Below are 22,293 nucleotides of genomic sequence, written 5' to 3'. Positions count from 1 at the left end.
CTTTGTGCATCCTGTGAGATCTAATTACTTAAGACTTGGGCAGCATTCAAAATTGGTGTCTCCATAAGCTCTTTCGAGTTGCTCAGATCCATTCTTATCAGGCAAAGTAAATTCTGTGAATATAGAATTCACCTGCCAACATGTCATTTTGTTCCTCTCATTTTTCTTTAGCGCCCAGCCCCGCCCAAAATAAAATTCAGTAAAGTACCTTGCGGCCTTCCCATAGCCTTTTGATGCTGCTACCAGGCAAATTCAATTCAACAAGATTGTCATAATGTTCAAAGTTCAATGGCAAAGAAGAGAAACGATAACCATGCCAGTAAAGATTATGAATTTCGGCTTGCTTCACGAGGAATTCTCTTGTTGGAGAGATAGCAATAATCATTAAGAGTAGTTATTAAAAAAGGATCATTACCTGAGAGGTGTGAGTCCACAGACCAGATATTATTTTCTTCTGCATTATTAGCCCCCTTCGTATTGTGTTTTACCTCTTCCATCAAGTGGCAAAATCAAGAGGTCTTCTTGGCTCAAGGAATTAAGTCAGGACTCAAATATCAAAGAGTGTAGACAGGAGGAATGTACGAACTTTCTTCTGCTGTGGGAAAGGTTGGTTATCATCATGCAACCGCTCAAATCAAGAATTAGGATGGATGAGTTGCCGTTGACAATGTAAGGTGCATGAACAAAATGTTTGCAGCCTCTCAATCTCAAGTTCTTATTTCTTATGTGCATGGGCCGGATCCAAGGAGTTGGTTAAGCACACCAGATGGCAAAAATATACTTCTTTTTTTTTAAATTATTTATTTGACCACAGTTAAAAAATATATTCTAAAAAATATAGATTAATAATAAAAATATAAATTATTAATAAAACTGAAGATCTAAGAAAAAAATAATTATATTAATGATTTAACTAATATTAATTCAAACGGTATTGAATTTTTTATATTTATATAAAATATTTTTTTCAAAATTTTAATTTCACAACAAATGTTATTCAAAGAATTCAAAAATAATAAGAATTACTAGACTAAAAATGAAACAATTAGCAATAAAATTTAGTAGATTAAAATACAAATCTTAAAAAATCAGAGAAAAAATATTAACAGAATTATAAAAATTGTAAATAAAAACTCAACTGTAAAAAAATGATTAAAATTGCAAAATGAGAAAAAGTATTAAAATGATAATAAATGAAAGCAAAAAAATAATATCATAAAATTTATAAAAAGTAAAATAATATTTTAATAAAATTTTGTTGAAAATTTAAATTTTAAACAAATTTGAAAATTGGTATTAGAGTCAAAGTAACAATTTTAATAATATAGCAATAGTGTTTAATAATGATAACACTTTTAATTTATGTCACATATCAAAAATTTAATACATGACAATCTATTTAATGGACGAGATTAATGTCTTTATTTAAAGTTTTTTTAAACATCAGCCTCTGTCTATGTCTCTTTGTCTTTGATAAATAAGGGATCAAAAATTAAAATTTTGTATAATTAAATAATATTAAATCAATAAATATCGTATATTTAGTGATATATTTTTTTTGTGACTATATTTAGTGTCACGGATCTACTTCTATGGTTGTGAAGGTAAGCGCCCCCACTACAATTTGGAATTTTATTGAGTAGTATATAATAATAATATTTATTTATCCTCATTAAATTATTAAATTTGACCCCACAATAAATTTTTATTCAACTTTCGACACTTGATAGTCAATTTGAAAACTTCATATTAGATGTCCATTATAATGATCAATTTTCAAATTTAAATAAGATTAGTGTTCTTTCTTAGATATCGACTCGAAAGAATATTGTCTATTCATTTGTGTTTCTTCTTTTAAAATTAGTTTTAGTTATTTCATAATAACTACACTAATTGAATGAACTTTTTTAATTATGAATATCAGCAAGAGCTAATTCTATGAAAGTTGAGTTTTAAATAACATATACAAAAAAGGACATTTTGATTATATTGTCAAGGTTAAAAATATGAAATTTAAAAAAATTAAATTTTAAATTATATGTTATTATTTAAATTACTATTTTAGTATTTTAATTTGTAATTAGATATTTTGAAATCTAATCATATTTTACAATAACAAAATATAATTATAATAACAATTATGCTACATATATATAAAATAATCACTTGTACAGAATAAATCTTAAAATACAAATTTTAAAATATAAAATACATATTAAAAATAAGTTAAATAATATATGTATTTATACATAAATTTATAATAGATAATTTGATAGCTAATTTTTTATATAAACGTAATATTTTTATTATAAAAATTATTATCATGTTATATATATTTCGCCCCACTATCAAAATTTTTTGGATCCGTCACTGTTTAGTGATATATATGTATATAGAGAGAGTGTGTGTGTGTTTTTTTTATTAAGAAAAATTTAAATAAATGTTTGTCAAGAAAGTTATCTTAATTTTTATAAGATTTTTTGTTAATTAATTTGTTTTGTTAAGTATTGATGTGATAGTAAGTTTTTTTTATGTTTTATATTATAAAAGAAATATAGGATAAAATCATATAAATAAGTTATTTTAATAATTATGTTATATATAAAGTATATTAGTGAATAAAATATGTAAAATATATTTATTTTGATAATTTATTTAATGTGTTATAATTTAATAACATGAGGAAAAATAAATAAAATTTAAGATAATTTATTTTCATGTACTATTATATATATATATATATCCAATGTTAATGTTACTATAAACATTAAGATACTTTTATATGATAATAACTAATAAGTAAAAAAATTAAGAGAAAAAATAGTAAAAAAAGAGAAAGACAACCAAATAAAATAAAAAACAATGTTATTATAAATATTAAATTACTTTTTATATGATAATAGATGTAAAAATTAATTACAAAAAGAAACAACTAAACCAAATAAAAAATAAACAATGTAAATACATGAGTAGAGATTTGAAATATAGTACATAAACATACTAACGGATTTGGATTCTCTAAATTTTAAAATTCACTTTAGAAGGTAAAGTATGATTTTCAACCAAGAGATAAGAGATCTCACTTAAGGCTCATGCTTCGGACAAACTTTTATACACGGTTAAAAATCAATGTAGCTAAGTTTTGAAAGCCTTGTCAGATCTGGCCTCCTGTGCCTGAAGTTGCAGCCAGAGAGCAGCAGAGTTCTTAGAGAAACTAACTGACAATTAGAGCCAAAATCAGGAATGGGTAGACTGCTACAATTTCGCAAACTCAAGTAATCAAGTTTGCTGAGAAGTTGAATTGAGTCGTGGACTTCAGTTAGGTTTGTGCATCCACTAAGATCCAGCCGCACAAGTCCTTGGCAGCGTACAAAGTTTGGAGTGGTTGTAAGATTTCTTGAGTTGCTCAGATCCATTCTTTTTAGATTTGGAATTTCCTGTGAAGAAAGAATTCACTACAAGCATATCAGACTGAGTTGTGAATTCCAGCTAGAACTCAGATGTATGCATAACACACTCGTGCCCCCTCGGATCGGGCCAACACCATGGTGGTATGGTTTCCATTTTAAAGTTTGGAAATGCAGAAAGAATAATTGAATAAGAATACAGTACATTACCTCTTCTTCATCCCATAGTCGTTCGATGCTGCTGTTTAGTAAATTCAATTCAACAAGATTAAACCATATGGATAGTGACAGAGAAGCGTAAGCGTAACCATCCCAGGAAAGATAGGATAACTCGTTGAAATAAAAAATGTGGTTTCCTGAGGGGCTCTCCTGATGTAATATCAGCAGTCTAAGATGCCTCATTTGCGACACTCTCTCAATCTTGAAAAACCTTGAGACATCTTCATCCAAAACTATGGCCTGGACTGCGTTTCCTTTCTGAAAAATATCAAGAAACATGTTACAATATTTTTATTTTTCATAATAAATACTTAAATCGGCATGATTGAATATTTCGATTCTTAATAAATTTTCATTATTACGAAATCTTCAAAAACTAATGTTTTTTAAATTGATTCCTTCATAGTTTTCAATTATAACATGCATATTAAACAAATAAATTTTTAATAAATTTTATAATAAGATAATTAGATTCTAAAAAGAATATTTTAAGATAAATTAATCTTTTTTTAAAACGACATAAAATCAATCTATCTAACAAGAATAATTTGAATTTTTAAAAAATAAAAATTCCTCTTGAAAGCAAAATGCTCCATTTTGAAATTCTTTATGAACTAATTTAGATGTTTATTTTTTTTCTTAATAATAATAAAAAAAGCATTTTGGAGACACAAAATAATTAGACACAAGAAAAAAATTCGAAAATATTTAATAACAAAAAAAAATTAACTAAAAACAACCATAATTTATCTTATTTAACATTTATTAATTGTTACGACAATTAATGAATGGTATAAAGCAAGTTCTAACCGTTTTTTTAGTTAACTAGACCCGAATTATTAGTTATTACCATGTCTGTGTTCAAGGCTTTCTGGAAATCCTTGGCATCCCACAATCTAGACCAGCATTTTGGCTCTTCTGTATTATTGCCCCGAACAATTTTCTTGCCCAAATCTCGTAATATTTGATGCATATGAATTTCGTCGTTCCTAATCTTTATGAGTGAATTCCTCCAGATCTCTTGAATTGCAAGATGAGGATCTGATGATATTCTACTCTCTAGAATGTGCTCGACATACTTGTTCCTTTTCCCCCCAAAGAAACAAGCTATATCTAGAAATATTATCTTCTCATCTCCCTTCAGATCTGTATAACTTGTTTCCTGCAGCGAGTTCATATATCCTTCATTTGGATATTTTCTCCATCTCTCCAAGTAACCTTCCCAGTTATTAACTACTGTATCATTATTTGTAGTTAGAGGATTGAACTTAATGAGGACATTGGTTGCACTCAACTCCTCGTGATAATTAGGCAGATCAGAAGACGGACGCAGCAAGCTAAGCAATCTGCAATGGCAGATCCTATTTTATCTCTCCATCTGAGCAAAGCTTTGGTAGGAAAAGAACAAAATTTGAATAGTTGAAGGAATAATTACCTTGGGGAACAAGATGATGTATATTTTCAAGAGGGAAAAGTCTAGGGGGCCAGCAATTTTATTGCATTTTGGCCAGCATGTAACCAGCAGAGAAATGTGAGTCATTGGATGATATCTCACACCAATCTCACACCATCAAATCATCATTAATGGCTAGTTGATGGCTACCAATCACAAATATTGCTGGCCCCCTAGTATTGCTCTTTTAAGAGTGCTTCTGTGTAGTATCTATATAAGGCCCAAATTAGAGAGATCATCTTCTTTGACCTTTGCCTCCATCTTCTCATTTTCTTCTTCGTCGGTAACCAACCAATTATAAGGAAGCATGATCTTCGACTCTGAACTGCTACTTGGGTCTTCATCAACATACTCAGTCTCAATGACCAATCTGGAAGAATCAAAGATAGGACTGTGCTTTTTAATATCCTTACTTTTTAACCTCCTCTTCAGTTCCTCTATATCTTGTTTGAACACCATGCGAAACCCCCATTTCTGCAACTTCAATCCCTTGCAGGCTTTACATCTTATACGGGCTCCAGTTTTCACAAAATGGCAATGCACCCGAGAGACATAGATTATCCAAGGATGTGTTACCCCAGGTACAGAATCCAGATGGTATTCGACTATAGAAGGCATATCAAAATATTCTTCTGTGCTCACTTTCAAAAGAAAGATAAAAATGACGCCATAGCTGTCCAGGTGGAGTACAATTATCTAGAACACGCTGAGATGTAACATAAAATGAAACGCCAAGCCAGTTGTCATCTGGATCATCGTAATCCACTACCCTTACAGCTGACCCAGCTTTAAACTGATGATTGAAATACCATCCTGGAATTCCACCACTCTTATTTCCAGGAATAATGATGTCAAACCCACATCGGAAATGACAAGGTTGCTGCTTCCAAATAAAACAGAAGGAAACTTAGATGTGTAAGAGAAAATGCGAACAGGGAGAGTGATATGGAAAGCATGCATGTAGAGTACGCACCTCAACAAGTCTTGCAAACCATGAGAGAGCAGCCAGCATGCAATCAAATAATTTCATCCTAAGCATATTGTATTTGTTTACAACATACAATCCTGACCTATGGTTACGAGATGCAGATACCGTTTGAAAATACCTTCCCCCTGATGGTGCACTATCAAATGGGAGCTCATGTAATCCTTGAAGATAATCGCAACATGCCAAATTCAAGTATGCCAGCCTCGAAAGCTTCTTGATGGTACCAGGTAGACGTCTTAGGACAGTTCCCTCCAAGTTTAATCTTTCTAAGCAACTCAAATCACCAATAGAATCAGGAATAGTTTCTATTAAATTGCATGAGCCAAGGTCCAGAGATATCAAACATCCTAGATAAGAGGAAGACATAGAAATCTGTCCAAGGGGAGACATCAGTAGTTTACACTCTCTTAAATCTAGAGTCTGAAGAGATATCATATTGTTCACTTCATTGGGGATATCAACAATATTTCTGCAGCTCCTCAAACTCAAGAACTTCAACATTGCAAGAGCACCAATAGATTCATGAACTGTAGTTAAATTTGTACAATGTCCAAAATCAAGGTACTCAAGATTTGAAAGCCCTGTGAAATCTGGGGTCTTCCCAAGGTTCGTGCAGCCAGAAAGGCGTAGAACTCTCAGAGAACTTAAATTACAATCATCGCCAAGATTGAGGTTCAACAAACTGCTACAGTTTTGCAAACTCAAGTATCCAAGCTGCTTAAGAAGTCCAATTGAGGGATGGACATGCGTCAAGTTTGTGCATCCTGTAAAATCTAGTCGCTTAAGGTTTGGGTTCCATTCAAAATTTGGTGTCTCTATGAGATCCTTTGAGTAGCTCAAGTCCATCTTTTCCAAGTGTGGGATATTCTGAGAAGGATAATATATATCAATATCAATACATGTTAGCTTGCTATAACAAAAAAGTTTTGCATATAATTTTCACACGTGATCATTGTAAACATATTTTACATAAACATATATAAGTAAAATTAATTATTTTCCACACCTACCATGCAAATGATTATTTAAAAGAACAAATATTTGTATTAAATTTTTTGACTTTTTAAAACATTTTAAGCATAATAAGATCTTTTCTAGTATAGATTGATTTGATTTTAATATTTATGTTTCCTACAATAATATCATAAGACTAAAAAAAGATTCTTCTAAATTCCAAAAACTTCAAAAGCAGACCCACATTTTTTAAACATATTCAATAAGGTACTTTACTACCTTTTCTTTTTTTTTTTTAAAAAAAAAACAAAATAAAACTTATAAATGGAGGTTTGATTTTTTGCAGGACAATATTTTAGGAGAAAGAATTGGGATCATTAATAATCAAATTGTTTACTTAAACCAAACACTAAATCAGATGAAAAAGTCATAACTACCCTGTTGCCTTTCCAGAGTCGTTTGACGTTGCTATAAGGTAGGTTCAGTTCAACAAGCCTACTATAAGGTTGAAACGATGGCAAAGAAGCGAAAGGATAGCCATGCCAAGCAAGATACTGTAGATTAGGGGAAAGAGAATCGAGGCTTCCTAAAAAGTTCTTTTGGTATAATATAAGCAATTTAAGATCCCTCAATTTTGACAATCCTTCTATCCTCAACTGCCTGGACTCGGGCATCTCCTTTTTCTGATCCAAGACTATGGCTTTAACATTGTTTGTTCCCTGAAAAGATATGAAGGAAAGTATTATGAAGAAAAAGCAAAAGCATAAGAAAAATATTGTGTGTTTTAGATATATTTTTAGAAGTACTTAGTTATTTAGATATGACAACTACAAGTATATAAATACTTTTTTATAAATGAAGAAAAAAAACCATTTAAATAACAGTATTTTTTGAAACATTAGAAGATATAATTGCTTTATTATATATTTATTTATTGGTATAAAATGAGATAACTACATAAATTTTGAAAAGAATATACTACTTATGATATCTTTTTAATGATATTTTCATTAAAAATTTTTCATTTTAATAATATATATAATACAAATGTTTTATATATACACATATAGTGTTTACATACTAGTACATTTTTTTATTTTAAAAAGCAATTAAATTTTTAGATCTAAAAAATAATAACCACAAGTCCACAATATAATTTAATCTCATTTTTAGGATAGTGGAATAAAAAATCTCATAAGGATTTGTATAGTGGTTATGAACTTATGATTTTATATATTAATGACTAAATTTGTATCTTAAAAAAAGTTGAAAAACTGCTGCTGTTTTTTACTTCTTTTTTTATTTTTTTTTTTCCTAAGAAGCACAAATAAACATATCCAATGTAAGTGTTTGAATTGCTAGACTTGGTAGTTAAATATTTAATATTTAAAATACTAAAATTTTGAGTAATATTTCAAGCTGGTCCCAAAATAATTTTTATTTAACGTTTTAGTCCTCAAAGGTGAGATGAAAACAATCCATGGACTATTAAGTTGATAATATGACAGTTATCCTCCGCTAGTGTCCTAGACCTCCTCCCTAAACACTTATGGGGGTGTAATAGGAGGAGGAAATAACGCTGTTTTTTGTGGTTTGCATAGCAATTGACCCATCCTAAAACATCAGCTTCAGGACGGAGATGAATAAAGAAGGAATTAAGGATGGAGATGAATAAAGAAAGGATTTAATGATTTATTATAAAATGCTCTAATTGAAAATAAGAAAAATCAGAATATTTAGTTTGAGAAGATTACCGTCTCAGCTGACATCAAAGCACTTTCAAAATCGCTATAGAGCCATACTCTGCTCCATAATGCTGGCTCTTCAGGATATCTTTCTCGAACAAGTTTCTTCCCCAATTCTTGAAACATGTCATGCATATGAAACTCTTGGTTCTTAATAGTTATGAGTGATCTCTCCTTTAGAACTTGAATTCCAATGTGAGGGTGTAGTCCACTAACATCTAGAATTCGCTTTACATACTCTTCCCTCTGCCCTATGAAAAAGCAAGCAATGTGCAAAAATATTTCTTTGTCTTCTTTTTGCAGTGTGTCAAAACTTATTTGAAGCACATCAGTAACTTTTTTGTTTGGATGTTTCTTCAGTCTTTCAAAATAATCTCTCCATTGGGAAGCATTCCGATTGTACAAGAAAGAACCCACTACTTTGATTGCTAATGGAAGACCTTGAGCATATTCCAATATACTAGGAGTCAACTCCATGCAAGTGCTGCTACTAGGACGGTCACTTTTGAAGGTCTTTCTTAAAAAAAGATCCGACGCATCACGGGAATTCAATAACGAAACCTCGTGAATTGCATCTACTCCATAACTTTTAAGAATATGTTCATCCCTAGTGGTTATGATCATTCTGCTTCCTCTTCCAAGTAATTTAGGATTAATAGCCAATTGTTCTAATTGTTCCATTTCATCAACATTATCAAGAACTATAAGGACCTCTTTGGAAGATAGCCTATTTCTGATTATGCCAGCTATTTCAGAAGGACTATATTTTTCCAGATCTTGTTCATCTAGAGTTCGACGAAGAATCTGTCTTTGAACGGCAATAGCACTGCCATCTCTATAACTTCTGTGCACATCCTCGATAAAGCAATGTGCGTCAAACATATAAGAGATTTTGTCATACAAGACACTGGCAAGACTTGTCTTTCCTATTCCGCCCATTCCCCAGATTCCAAGAACTCTAACATCTTCATCCTTTGGGTTTATCTTTAGAACTTGTTCTAATTCTTTTACACATGGTTGTATCCCTACAAGATCATCAGCAGACCCGGAAAATCTATGATCCAATTTTTTTATTACTTTTTGAATGATTTTATCAATCTCTGTGAATTCTGGCCTGAAAAAGGGGAAAAAAGAAAAAAAAAAAAAAACCCCTAAATCATCACATGTACTATGGTATGTAATTCATTCAAGAATCAGGACTTCAATTCTTTTATGAGAAATCAGAACAAAATATGTATGATTTTCAAACTAATTCAACTTAAAAAATAAAATATAAAAAACGCTCACTCAAATCAATTCTGAACCACTACCAAAAAGATTCCCAATTAATTTTCAATTCATGATTTGGTCAAATTACTTGTTCTCGGCATGCAGTCAAATTTACCAATTTAGTATCTAAAACATCTATAATGAATTAAAGCATAACACATACTTATCTCTAACATCCCATCCAGCAGAATTGGCCAAATCCGTCATAGCTCTCTTCCAGCGTTCAACCTTGCCAAGATCTTGTTGAAACCGCTCCGTATGCAAAGCAAAAGCATCCTCATACACCCCGCGCTGCTTTCGAACATCGGAAGGATCCACGTCATAGAAAACGGAGAAAACCGTCTGTCCGAACTCTTTCTTGCATTGAGCTATGGTAGCCATTTCATCGAGGCACCATGTGGAGGCAGCATAATCACGTGAGAAGACAATGATAGAAACACGGGAATCTCTGATGGCTTGCAGAAGCTGAGCAGAGATAGGTTCCCCTTTCTGAAGCCTCTCGTTGTCCTTGAAGGCGAAAACTCCTTTCCTGATGAGATTATGATAGAGATGATGGTGAAATTGTTGCCGGTGTCGGTGCCCCTGAAACTCAGAAACACATCATGCTTGTATACTCGCCTGTTTGACTGATGAGTGGAACTGCAAGCTGAATCTTGCGGAGGAGGAGGAGGTGTTGCTGTAGCTGATGAACTTCTTGGGCAACAGAGTAGGGCCTTAAACTTAAACTTGGATCTCCAAACCCGCGCCTTCTCGCTTGGATCTTTTGATCCTATTCTTTACTCTCTTGCTCAGCTCCACTGCTCCAGAGAAAATAGTTCAGAGCATAGGGGAAGAACGATCGAAATTGAAACCCACACTAATTGACTCATACGTCAACGAACTTGGTAGGCGCAATAACTGTCATCGTGTCTTCTTTATATCTTCTAATATTTTCGTAGGGATAAATACAACCGCAAAGAATTCTGACAGGATATTTGTCTCTTTCTTACTTTATAAACTTAGGAAAATTATATGGTACGGATCTAAATCTGTACAGATTTAAAGATATGATTACGTGGCAAAATCTGAACTACACATTCTAAAGTTACACTTTTCATTTAAAACCATAACTCTTCATGAGGAAAAGCGTCACCTAATGGAAAAAAAGTAAATTAGAAGATTTAAGAGAAGAAATAATTAAGTTATCAAAATTAATAGATCAAAAATTAATGATTTTAACTAATGTTAACTGTAATGACACCAAATTCTTAAAATCAATACAAAATGACTTTTCTCAAAATCTTTATTTTACTATAAGTTTTATTGAAGGACTTCAAAAACCTGAAAAAACTTATTTTTCACACGGAATTTCTAAAAAATGTTACCATGGAAATGATTCCCCACATCTATATCATACTTTTAACCCACAATTAAATTCTATAGTAGATATGCTTGAAGAAATATTAACATCCATAAAATTTCAAAGAAATAAGGAAAAAGAGAATCCCAAGGAAGAAAAATTTCAAAATATAATCAACATAACAGATTTAAAAGTAAAACCACCACTAAAATTATGAATATTGAAGAAAAATTAGAAGAAGTTACAATGCTTTTTAAACAATTAAAAATGGCTCAAGAAAATAATATTATGGAACATGGATTTCAAATAGAAGAAGAATTAGTAAATTCTGAAAATATAGAAAATGAAGAACACATCCTAGATTATTCAAGTGACGAAGAACCAGCAATTCCAATACAAGTAAAAAATGAAGCTGGAACATCTAAGGATAATCAATCTCAATTTAAATGGGAAACAGGTTTTGATAATTATGCTTTTAAAAAAGGGTTTATAAATAAAGATTCAAAATATACAAAAATACCATCAAAATACATTCCTAAAATCCAGGAAATGGAAGGAGAAAGAATGCTTGACTTAGACTGTAAAAAGAATGAAAAGGAAATTTTCGAAAATTGGTTGAATTCCTTTTTATTAGAAGCTTTTACTAATCCAAAGCTTAGTGAATTGTCTGGAAGAGATATTTGGAATTACATAGGGTTTCATACTAAAGGAACTATAAGAGATTATATGACATCAATAGAAAACCAAATAATAGAAGATTTAGCAACAAAAACAACAGCTTATGATAAGATATTATATATAATGATGATTCTATATAAAGAATTTTTTGGAAAAAATATTATAGATCATAGACAAGAAGTCTATAATAAAGAATATCAAGAAGCAACAAATCATTTAGCTAATATTCAGATATATGATCTATGTAATGTGGAGTCTTATATATGTGAATATAGAATACATTATTACAAATTAAAAGAAGAAGATAAAAATCATTATCTTAGTATGTATATAACAAAACTTCCATATCCTGCTAATGAATTTATAATGGGAAGATTTATAAGAGAAATAAATAGAGGGACAATTGAAAATAATTTTGGTGGTGCAACCTCTGCAATAAGAGAGGAAATAAAAGAACGTTGTATGTAAGAAGCAACTCAAAAAAGATTTGCAAATATAATTAGAATTTGCTGTCAGGATAATGAAGAGATACCCCAAAAATATGGGCTTAATAAAAATTTTCAAAGAAAAAGAAAATACTATCCAAACTGGAGAAAAAAGAGGTATTTTAGAAAAAGAAATAACAATAAAAACAAAAGACAAAAAAGTGACTATTGCCCGAATAAAAAAGAAAACTGTAAGTGTTGGTATTGCCAAGAAGAAGGACACTATGCAAATGAGTGTCTGAAAAAGAAGGATAAAAAGGATCTTACTAAACAAATAGAAATTGCTAAGTCTTGTTTTATGGAACCTTTAGAGGAATCTGATGATAACTTAGACTATATTTTTGAATATGTCTCAAAAACAGACTCAGAGACTGAGTAATAATGCCACATTTATTACTATAAAAATAGCAGAAAAGTTTATAAATGCTTTTATAGATTTCGGAGCAACACAATGCTTTGCTAGTTCAAATATAAAACTTGATTGGAAAAAATTAAAGAAACCATTAAGAGTTAGAATAGCTGACAAATCAATACATAAAATTGACCAAAAAGCAGAGATGACTGAAATTTTTATTCAAAATTATAGGTTCATTGTTCCATCTATATATATGTTAGATTCTGGAATGGATTTTATCATAGGAAATAACTTTTTAAAGCTATATCATCCATTCATTCAAGAATTAACATATATAGTTTTAAAAGCTCTACACGATTCTTCAATAAATCAAAAATCAAAACGTATAAAAAAATACCAACTACTACTGTAGATAAGATCTTAAAATTTAAAATATTTTCTATATTAGAGACATGTTATTTAAATTTATACTTTCAGATAAATATTCCAAAAAATAATCTTGAAATAAAGATAGAAGAACTTTTGGATGAAATTTGTGCTGAAAATCCTTTAGATATTAAAAATACAAATAATGAGTTAGTAAGCATTAAACTAAAAGATCCTACAAAAGAAATAAATGTTCCAAATAAAATTCCTTATTCCGCAAGAGATAGAGAAGAGTTCTCATTAGAATGTAGAGATCTTTTAGAAAAAGGAATTATAAGATTAAGTAAAAGTCCTCATGCGGCTCCAGCCTTTTATGTCGAAAACAATAATGAAATTAAAAGGGGAAAACGAAGAATGGTAATTAACTATAAGAAGATGAATGAAGCAACTATTGGTGATGCTCATAAACTTCCAAGAAAAGATTCTATTTTAGAAAAAATCAAAGGAGCAACCTGGTTTTCATCTCTTGATGCGAAATCAGGATATTGGCAACTTCGTTTAGACGAAGAAACAAAGAAATTAACTGCTTTTACTTGCCCAACAAAAGAATCAACAAGTGTGTTGCTCTATGAATAGAATGTATTACCATTCGGATTAAAACAAGCCCCAGGTATTTATCAAAGATTTATGGAAGAAAATCTAAAAGAGTTAAATGAATTTGTTTTAGTATACATTGATGATATACTAATTTTTACGAAACAGGATAAAGAAGATCATCTTCAAAAATTACTAATAGTTTTAGAAAGATGTAAAAAAAAGGGATTAGTTCTTAGCAAAAAGAAAGCAAGAATAGCAAAACAAGAAATAGAGTTTCTTGGATTAATTCTATCCACTCAAGGAAAGCTAAAACTTCAGCCAAATGTCTTAGAAAAGGTAAACTTATTTCCTAATAAAATAGAAGATAGAAAACAATTACAAAGATTTTTAGGGTGTATAAATTATATTTCTGATCAAGGATTTTTAAAGAATATAACAGAATACACTAAAAGCTTATTTCCAAAAATAAGTACTAAAAAAGAATGGAAATGGAATGAAAAAGACAGTATACAAATTCAAAGAATTAAAAAATTATGTGAAAAATTTTCAGAACTTTATATTCCAGAAGAAAATGACTACCTAATAGTAGAAACAGATGCTTCAGACATAACCTGGTCAGGATGTCTAAAAGCTAAGAAAGGTATAAAAAGTTTGAAACAAGAAAAAGAATCACTAGATTCTAAATATTCCCCAAAGGAATTACTTTGCAGGTATATTTCAGGGACTTTTACTCCAACAGAACAGAGATATACCACCCATGAAAAGGAAACTCTAGCAGCAATTAAATCTCTTAAGAAATGGAAAATTGATTTACTACCCAGAGAATTTACATTAAGGACAGATTCAAGTTACCTAACAGGTTTCATACGATATAATTTAAAAGTTGATTATAATCATGGACGATTGGTAAGATGGCAATTATTTTTGTTACAATATCCAATAAAAATTGAATATATTAAGGGTGACAAAAATGTTATTGCAGATACATTAACAAGAGAATGGAGTTCGTCTACAACGCATTAGATCAAGAAATTCAAAAATATGAGCAAGAACTCGAAAAATGCAAGCATTGTCAGCAAATAAGAACACAGATCCAATCTCTCAAGAAGGCCATTGAAGCAATGAAATCAACACAACAAGCAAAACCATCAGAGTTCAGCCAGCTAAGTGTGGTGGACAAATCAGGTGAAGAAAAAATTTCAGAAAATAAAACAATTGCTGAAATCATTAAAAAATCCACCCAAGATAAAAAATATTATGTAATTTATAATGGCCCCATGAAAGGAGTATATAATGCTTGGGAAAAAGCAGCACCATTCACACATCAATCAAGGATAATTCATAAAGGAGGGTTTCTAACACTGGAAGAGGCAAAGAAATCCTTCAGGGAATATGAAGCTCTCCATCCGGAGCAAACCCTAAAAAAAGCAGATAAAGCTCCAATTCAAACCTAGAGAACAGGGATAATAAGAAACATTCCTACAAGGGCTGAAATCAAGGAAAAGAAAAGGTCTGTAGATCAAATTTCAGAGAAACTCTTAACATAGTCCTGAATTGGACTGAAGAAAAAAGGGCAATTTTGGGATATTATCCTATTGCCAAAGAACAGCTAACAAAGCTGGTTATATTTCCAGTATGGATTAATTGATACAATTTTAATTTTTAATGATCTAAAAATTATTAGTGAGTTTCCTGCAGGATTCATTGATGCAGTAAAAAGATTTAAAAATATGATTGACAATGTAAATCCAAGGGATATATCCCTAAAATTTACAAACAGTCAACCTATTTTTAATGAAGAAGAAGAATGCTTGGTTCCAGCACACCAAGTAATATTCATGTCTGTCTTCCCAGAAAATTTTCAACCAATTGATCAGATTCAAGATTTAACGATTTACAGTCATGTAGGAAGGCTAGCTAGCACACTAGCAAGGGTCTTTGAAAGAACTCAAAAAATAACGAAGGAATCTCACACAAAGATTAATTATAAAAGTAGAAATACTTTGCTTGTGTCCAGTAAAAGAAATGAAATTGAAGAAAGAGAGATGAGACTCTTGGTGGAATTTGAATCAGCATTCTACAACTTATCTGGACTTTTAGAAAAGCTCCCCGAAGGGATAAAGAGGAATCTCTGCTACTTGATAAAAAACAGAGAAGACCACAAGTGCCAGCTATGTGCCTCAGAAATATCTGAAGAAAGCAATAATGAAACGGAATCAACTCACATGATGAAAGAAAAGGACAATGCATCTGAGGGTCACATGATAAAAGAGGAGGACAGTGCATCAGAAGCATCTCTTAACATTATTGCGTAGTGACGTAAGCACTTAGGTCATAGAGCACCAACAATGTAGCTGGTGCAAGAGAACAAACAATGACGTAAGCAATGACGTCATAAGAAGGGTAAGGATGGAAATTGTCCATCAAACCCAACTATTATAAATAGGTTGCCTTAGGCAATTGTAAGGGCATCAGACAATAGAAAGCAGGAGGCTAAGAGTACTCATATGCTAGGAGAGCAAGGAGGAAGCTGCCAAGGCGATTCTATAGTCTGAGGAAGAATTCCCTTAGGAAAAAATAATTCTAAACTCCCTTCTGGAGTTAGTATCTACAATCTCCCCTCTGGAGATAAAAACACCTTATGTAAAATATACTAAATAAAGGAAGTTTTTCTCCAGAAAGGTACATCTTCATCCTAGTCTTTCAATTATGAATTATTTAGAAAGTTTAGAATTAACAGAAGAATCTGATTATTATAGATTAGCTGCTTTATTAGATAATGAAAAACAGGTTGTTCTAAAAACAGAATTAAATCTCAAATCCAATGAAAATTTTAATAAACAAAATCTTTTAAAAGAAGTTTTTAATAGAAAAAATATAATATACTATGGAAAAATTCAACTTGAAGCCCCTATAAAGATAAAATCCGCCAATGGAGAACTTGAAATAGCTTTGATAAATGATGAAGAATTGAGTAAACAGATTGAAAAAATTAAGGATCAACAAAAAAGATCTAAAATTGGATGGATTCATATTAGTACTATACAAGTCTTAATAAAATCTACATATATGAAAGAAATTAATTCACCAATAAGCTTAGCAATCTGTGACAAAAGAATTATTGATGACCCAATAGATCAAATAATTGGAATTGTTCATGGAAACTTGGCAAACGTAAATGTTAAATTCAATGCCCATCTTGGATATGCTATACCTTTATCAACTGAAAATCTTGGAAGATCTATAAGTTTGGCTTATAAATTTCATAGAAAGAATCTAATGGAACAAGACGATGAACCATTTTCAATTACATATGCAATAAATTATGCTTTAACAAATAGCCATCATAGTATAATATTTAAAAACAGAGAAAGAATTTATGTCGATGAATTATTTCAGAAAATTGTAAAAACAGAAATACCAAAATATAAAGCTATTGAAAACCCAGTTCTATTATTAAAAGAACCATTAGGAAAATTAGTTTCATCGAATTTTCAAATAAGAGAATCTAAAATTAATAGCCCTTTAAGTTTATCTAAATTAAAGATTAAAGAAGAAAATTCTGAAATAAAAGAATTAACAAAAAAGGTCGAAAAATTAAATGAAACCCTAAACACTAAATTATGACAATAAATAAAGAAAAAATATATGTAACTTATCAAGATAAGAAACAAGAGCTTTTTGAAAGAGAAAATCGGTTGAATTATTTACAGTTTTCTGAAATAAATCAAAGAGCATTTGAAGCTCTAAAAATAATCTATGACAAGTTGAAAAAAGAAGTTGAAGAGCTAGAAAAAATGATAGAATCTCTAGAAAATAGTGATGAATTGATGATAGAATTTGCAGAAATTCTAAACAATGAAGCATACAAAGATTGAAAGACCAGAAAATAAAATAAAAAGAAAAAGGGCGAAAAAATTAAAAAGTAAAATAAAGGAGTATAAAAGGAAATTAAATAATCTTCAGATCGAAATTAATGACCTTATAATAAAGAGGATAGAAATAAGAATAAATATAAACAAGTTAGAGTTAAACTTAAAAAATTTATAAATATCTGGAAAACCATATTATGACTTAAAAGAGTTAAAGCTGTTAAAAGAAAAAATGGAGAATGAAATTGAAAAATTAAAAAAATATTTAGAAACAATAGAAATTGTAGAAATAGAAGAGGTTTTTGAGGATTTAAGAAATTATATTAAAGAAAAAGACAAACAGATAAAATATTTTATATACAAAAAAGAATATTATAAACTAAAACAAGATTGAAAAACTATAAAAATCAGAATTATAAATACTAGTAATATGGTCAATACTTTTGAATTGGCAAATTATTTAATAGAAATTTCGAAAAAAAAATTAAAAGAAATAACGATTAAAAAAATTGGTATCAGAGCCAAGTTAACGATTAAGGGTAACACTTTCTCTTTAAGCAACACTTTTAGTGATACGCTTTTTCAACCACAAAAACAAAAATCTGTAAATCTGTACGAAAACACACCTGTAAATCTGTACGAAAACACACCTGCACACTAGATGGATCCTATTCAAGTAGTATTACTGTATTACTTTCTTTTAATTTTTGTCTCTAAATTTAAGGAAACATAACAATAATAGTATTAATTGTATTAATAGTAATAATTTTAACAGCATTAGCCGTATGAAAATAATTATAATTATATCTAATTTTTGTAATTTGCTATTATTAATTTATTAGTATGATTTTTATTCTGAGATAGTAATTAATATACAATAGAAGTCTCACTTTAGCTAAATATAAAATTATTTAAAAATTAAAATTAAAATGAATTTAAAAACGATATTACTTAATTAAAAGGGATTTACAATTTTTTTTTTTAACATTTTTATAAATTAGAGAGTACAAACTTTGTGTAAAAAACTGAGGGGAGCAAATATTTGATACAAAAATGACACCAAAGAAATCACTTTTGCAACTTCTCTTGAAATGTGGAATCTTCCAGTAGCTATGAAATAACGAAAACAGAGCATTAAGATCAAACGGATAAATGAGATTAATGTTGCTCGATGTTTGATCCAACCATCATTATATAGAGAGCAGGATGAATATGACGAGAGTCGTGGTGCACTGGGATACAATTCAATAACAAACGGATAATTTCACGATAAAAAAAAAAAAAAGAACACTCAAGTTCTCATTACAGCTTTTTTCACATGAATGAGCTAGCTAGGTGCCACAAACCTAACAGTAACACAATATATGACTCACCAAATCTACAATAAAACAACAGAATTTCCATTGTTCCCGCTATGTTTTGCTTCTTCAATCTTCATGTGTGCTTGGAGAGTGGCAAAGCAAAAGAATAAGTGATTGTTAAAGAATCCTCTTTCTATTAAAGAATAAAAAATAACAAACATATGAAAAATGAGTAAAAGAAGGATAATTAACTCAAGGAAGATTGGCCTCACTTAAAGGCCAATATTTGCGAGATTAATTTCTTTGCTTTTGACTTCCATATTTTCCTTTTCCTCTTCATCAGTTACATACCAATTGTAGGGAAGCTGGATTTTTGGCCCGATGCTACTGTTGTAGCTTTCACGCACATCCTCAATAACCAACCCATGATCATGAAGTTGGATTTCAGGGTCATCCATAAGATAATAAAAAGGGTCAATCTTACTTTGGCGTTTCAAGTTTCTTTTAATTGCCTCTATATGTTGCTTGAATACCATTCGCAGCCCCCAGTTCTTCATTTCAATCCCTGGGCAGGCTTTAAATGTGATATTGGCTCCTGACAAAATGGCAGTGTGGCCTAGAAATATAGATAATCCAGACATGGTCAAAATTTTGCTTCCTCGCAGTTTTAAACTGAGGGTTGCAGTCTAAATGGCATGGCATACAGAAGATTTCTACTGCTTGTTCACTTTCAAAGGAAAGATATAATGGACTTGGCAACGATGTGGACAGCCGATTATGTGAAGAACTAGAAACTGCCGAAGGATTGGTTACACAAAATGCTACACAAAAGGTAAAGCCAATGCAATTGTCATCCACATCTGCGTCCACTATCCTTATTGCTGATCCGCCCTTAAATTGATGATTGAAATACCACGATGGAATTTCATTCCCGGGGATAACAATGTCAAAGCCACACCTGAAATGACAAGGTTGCTGGTACAAGAGGAAACACACAAAGATATATCAGTAAGATCTCTCAGCAAAGGATTTTTTCTTTTCTCTTCTTCAAAAAAGAAAGTATCAATCAGACAGAAATTGTGTGAAAGACGAGAAATTTAGGCATAGAAGATAATTTCGCACCTCAATCAATCTTGTTAGCCAGACAAATACCCAATTTAGACAGCGACAATTGTCAAATATGCGACAACAAAACATATATAGTCCTAACCCTTGTATTAGAACAATAATAAATAGTTGTGTTAGAGTAATAATAAATAATTGAGAGTTAGTAGTTGGTAGCTAAATATTTATGAGGTTAGTTTGAAAAATGCTTATAAATAGCACGACTCTTTATAATGTAAACAACAACTTTAATACATATCTTTTATTTTCTTATCTTTATTTTCTTGTTATGGTATCAGAGCTCAAAAAGAGAAAGAGCTCTGTTGGTATCCATGGTGAAAACTTCAAACCCAAATAATCAGTCTCCATTGTCTTCTTCTCCTCTAATGGCAGAATCATCTTCTAACGTAGCACAAGATCCCATTAACCCTTTCTATATTCATCCTAGTGAAAATCTAACCTCTGTCCTTGTTACTCCTGTCCTTACTGGCAATAACTATCATTCTTGGTGTCGATCTTTTTCTATGGCCATCATCTCCAAAAACAAATATGGCTTTCTCTCTATTCCTTCTCCTCTAACTGATGATCCTCTGTTTCCAATATGGGAGCATTGCAATAATCTGTTGTCTTGGCTATTTCATTCTCTCTCTCCCTCTATTACCCAAAGTGTTGTTTATTTTTCTACTGCCTCTTCTGTATGGACTGACCTTAAAGAGCGTTTTTTCCAAAGTGATATTCTTCGTATTGCAGAATTACAAGAAGAAATTTATGCTCTTAGACAAGGAAATCAGTCAGTAACAGAATTTTATACCTCTTTGAAGACATTGTGGGAAGAGCTTGATAACTCACGTCTTCTTTCCGTCTGTAATTGCCCAGCCAAAACACATCGCTCACAAGATTTTATCATTCGATTCCTTAAAGGTCTTGATGAGCGTTTTTCTGTAGTTCGATCACAAGTTCTTCTTCTTGATCCTCTTCCGCCTGTCACCAGGGTCTTCGCTCTTGTCGTTCAACACGAACGTCAACTTCATAACGCATCTGGAATTTTGGACGATCAACGAACCATTGCTGCTGCCGTAGAAACTCGTCGTCCTCCTCTTGGCTGTGGTCGTGGGTATGCCTCTTCAAACCCAAGACGCGGCAACAGCGGTTCCTCGAAGATTTGCTCTTACTGTGGTAAAGGGGGCACACCGTGGATGTTTGTTACAACAAACATGGCTACCCTCCTGGCCACCCGCGTCATCCAAGGAGACCACGATTCCTTGATCGTGCCTCTGCCTCAGTTAATGCCAGCGTTGTGCGGACACCGCCTCCTGACTCTCCCACGCCGCCAGTTTCCTCTCATGCCCTAGTTCATGAAGAAATGACTCCTCAGAGAACACACACAGAGCAGGTTTTGGGTCTCACTCCAGCCCAACACAACATCCTTCTAGCATTTCTGAAAAAGGCTGAATCTCAATCTTCAGACAGCAAAGATAAAAGCCTCTCATCCTCCAACCAAATTGGGTTTCTTCCTGACCCAACTTTGGGTACTCATTATTTGTGTTCATTTCACACTTATTCTATTTTAAATAATTTTTCTGCACAAAATAAATTTACAGGCACTTGGATCATTGATTCTGGTGCCACGGATCATATTGCTTCCAATTTATCTTGGTTCATATCTTTTTTCTAAAATTAATCCAGTTACTGTTCATATGCCTAATGGTTCTAAAGTTACATCTTTTTATAAAGGTGTTGTTAAATTTTCAACTTCATTAGCTCTTCATGATGTTTTCTATCTACCTCACTTCAATTTTAATATTATTTCTATTTCAAAAATAACTTCAATGATCAATTGTCAACTTACTTTTTCACACTCCTCTTGTTTCTTACAGGACAACAATTTGAAGATGATTGGTTTGGATAGCATGAGAGAAGGGTTGTATGTTCTTGAAACCTCCATCACAACAAATAATCCATTTCCTACTCATACAATAAACACCACTCATTCAACACCCATTACACCTTTCAATTTATGGCATTTTCGTTTAGGACATCTTTCTGGACAAAGATTAAAATTTTTACATAGACAATTTCCCTTTATTTCTATGCCTCATGGTGAGCCTTGTGATGTTTGTCATTTTTCCAAGCAAAAGAAACTTTCATTCTCTCCAAGTTT

At 31.2% G+C, this 22,293-nt stretch overlaps 2 protein-coding genes across 2 annotated transcripts; one reads left to right on the top strand and one right to left on the bottom strand.

Annotated features, from left to right (window-relative positions):
- Window positions 1-2,865: 2,865 nt before the first annotated feature.
- Window positions 2,866-10,939, bottom strand: LOC112769617 (disease resistance protein RPV1). Its single transcript, XM_072224778.1, is given in 10 exon segments — window positions 2,866-3,437; window positions 3,618-3,884; window positions 4,477-4,972; window positions 5,062-5,959; window positions 6,053-6,934; window positions 7,459-7,740; window positions 8,776-9,880; window positions 10,199-10,592; window positions 10,595-10,811; window positions 10,907-10,939. Coding segments are annotated over 7 exon segments (3,174 nt in total). The 3' UTR covers window positions 2,866-3,437; window positions 3,618-3,884; window positions 4,477-4,972; window positions 5,062-5,698.
- A 9,525-nt stretch (window positions 10,940-20,464) lies between these two features.
- Window positions 20,465-21,484, top strand: LOC140181251 (uncharacterized). Its single transcript, XM_072224777.1, has one exon. It carries the CDS (start codon window positions 20,465-20,467, stop codon window positions 21,482-21,484), a length of 1,020 nt encoding a protein of 339 aa, XP_072080878.1.
- Window positions 21,485-22,293: the final 809 nt, after the last annotated feature.

The sequence above is a fragment of the Arachis hypogaea genome, chromosome 18 (genome assembly GCF_003086295.3).
Source record: "Arachis hypogaea cultivar Tifrunner chromosome 18, arahy.Tifrunner.gnm2.J5K5, whole genome shotgun sequence".
Classification (NCBI taxonomy): domain Eukaryota; kingdom Viridiplantae; phylum Streptophyta; class Magnoliopsida; order Fabales; family Fabaceae; genus Arachis; species Arachis hypogaea.
Note: the sequence above shows the minus strand (reverse complement) of the source record. Positions and strands in the feature narration are given on the sequence as shown.

Bases quoted from the DNA above. Each gene is read 5' to 3' on its own strand.
- LOC140181251 (XM_072224777.1), top strand. From the start codon at position 20,465: ATGGTGAAAACTTCAAACCCAAATAATCAGTCTCCATTGTCTTCTTCT.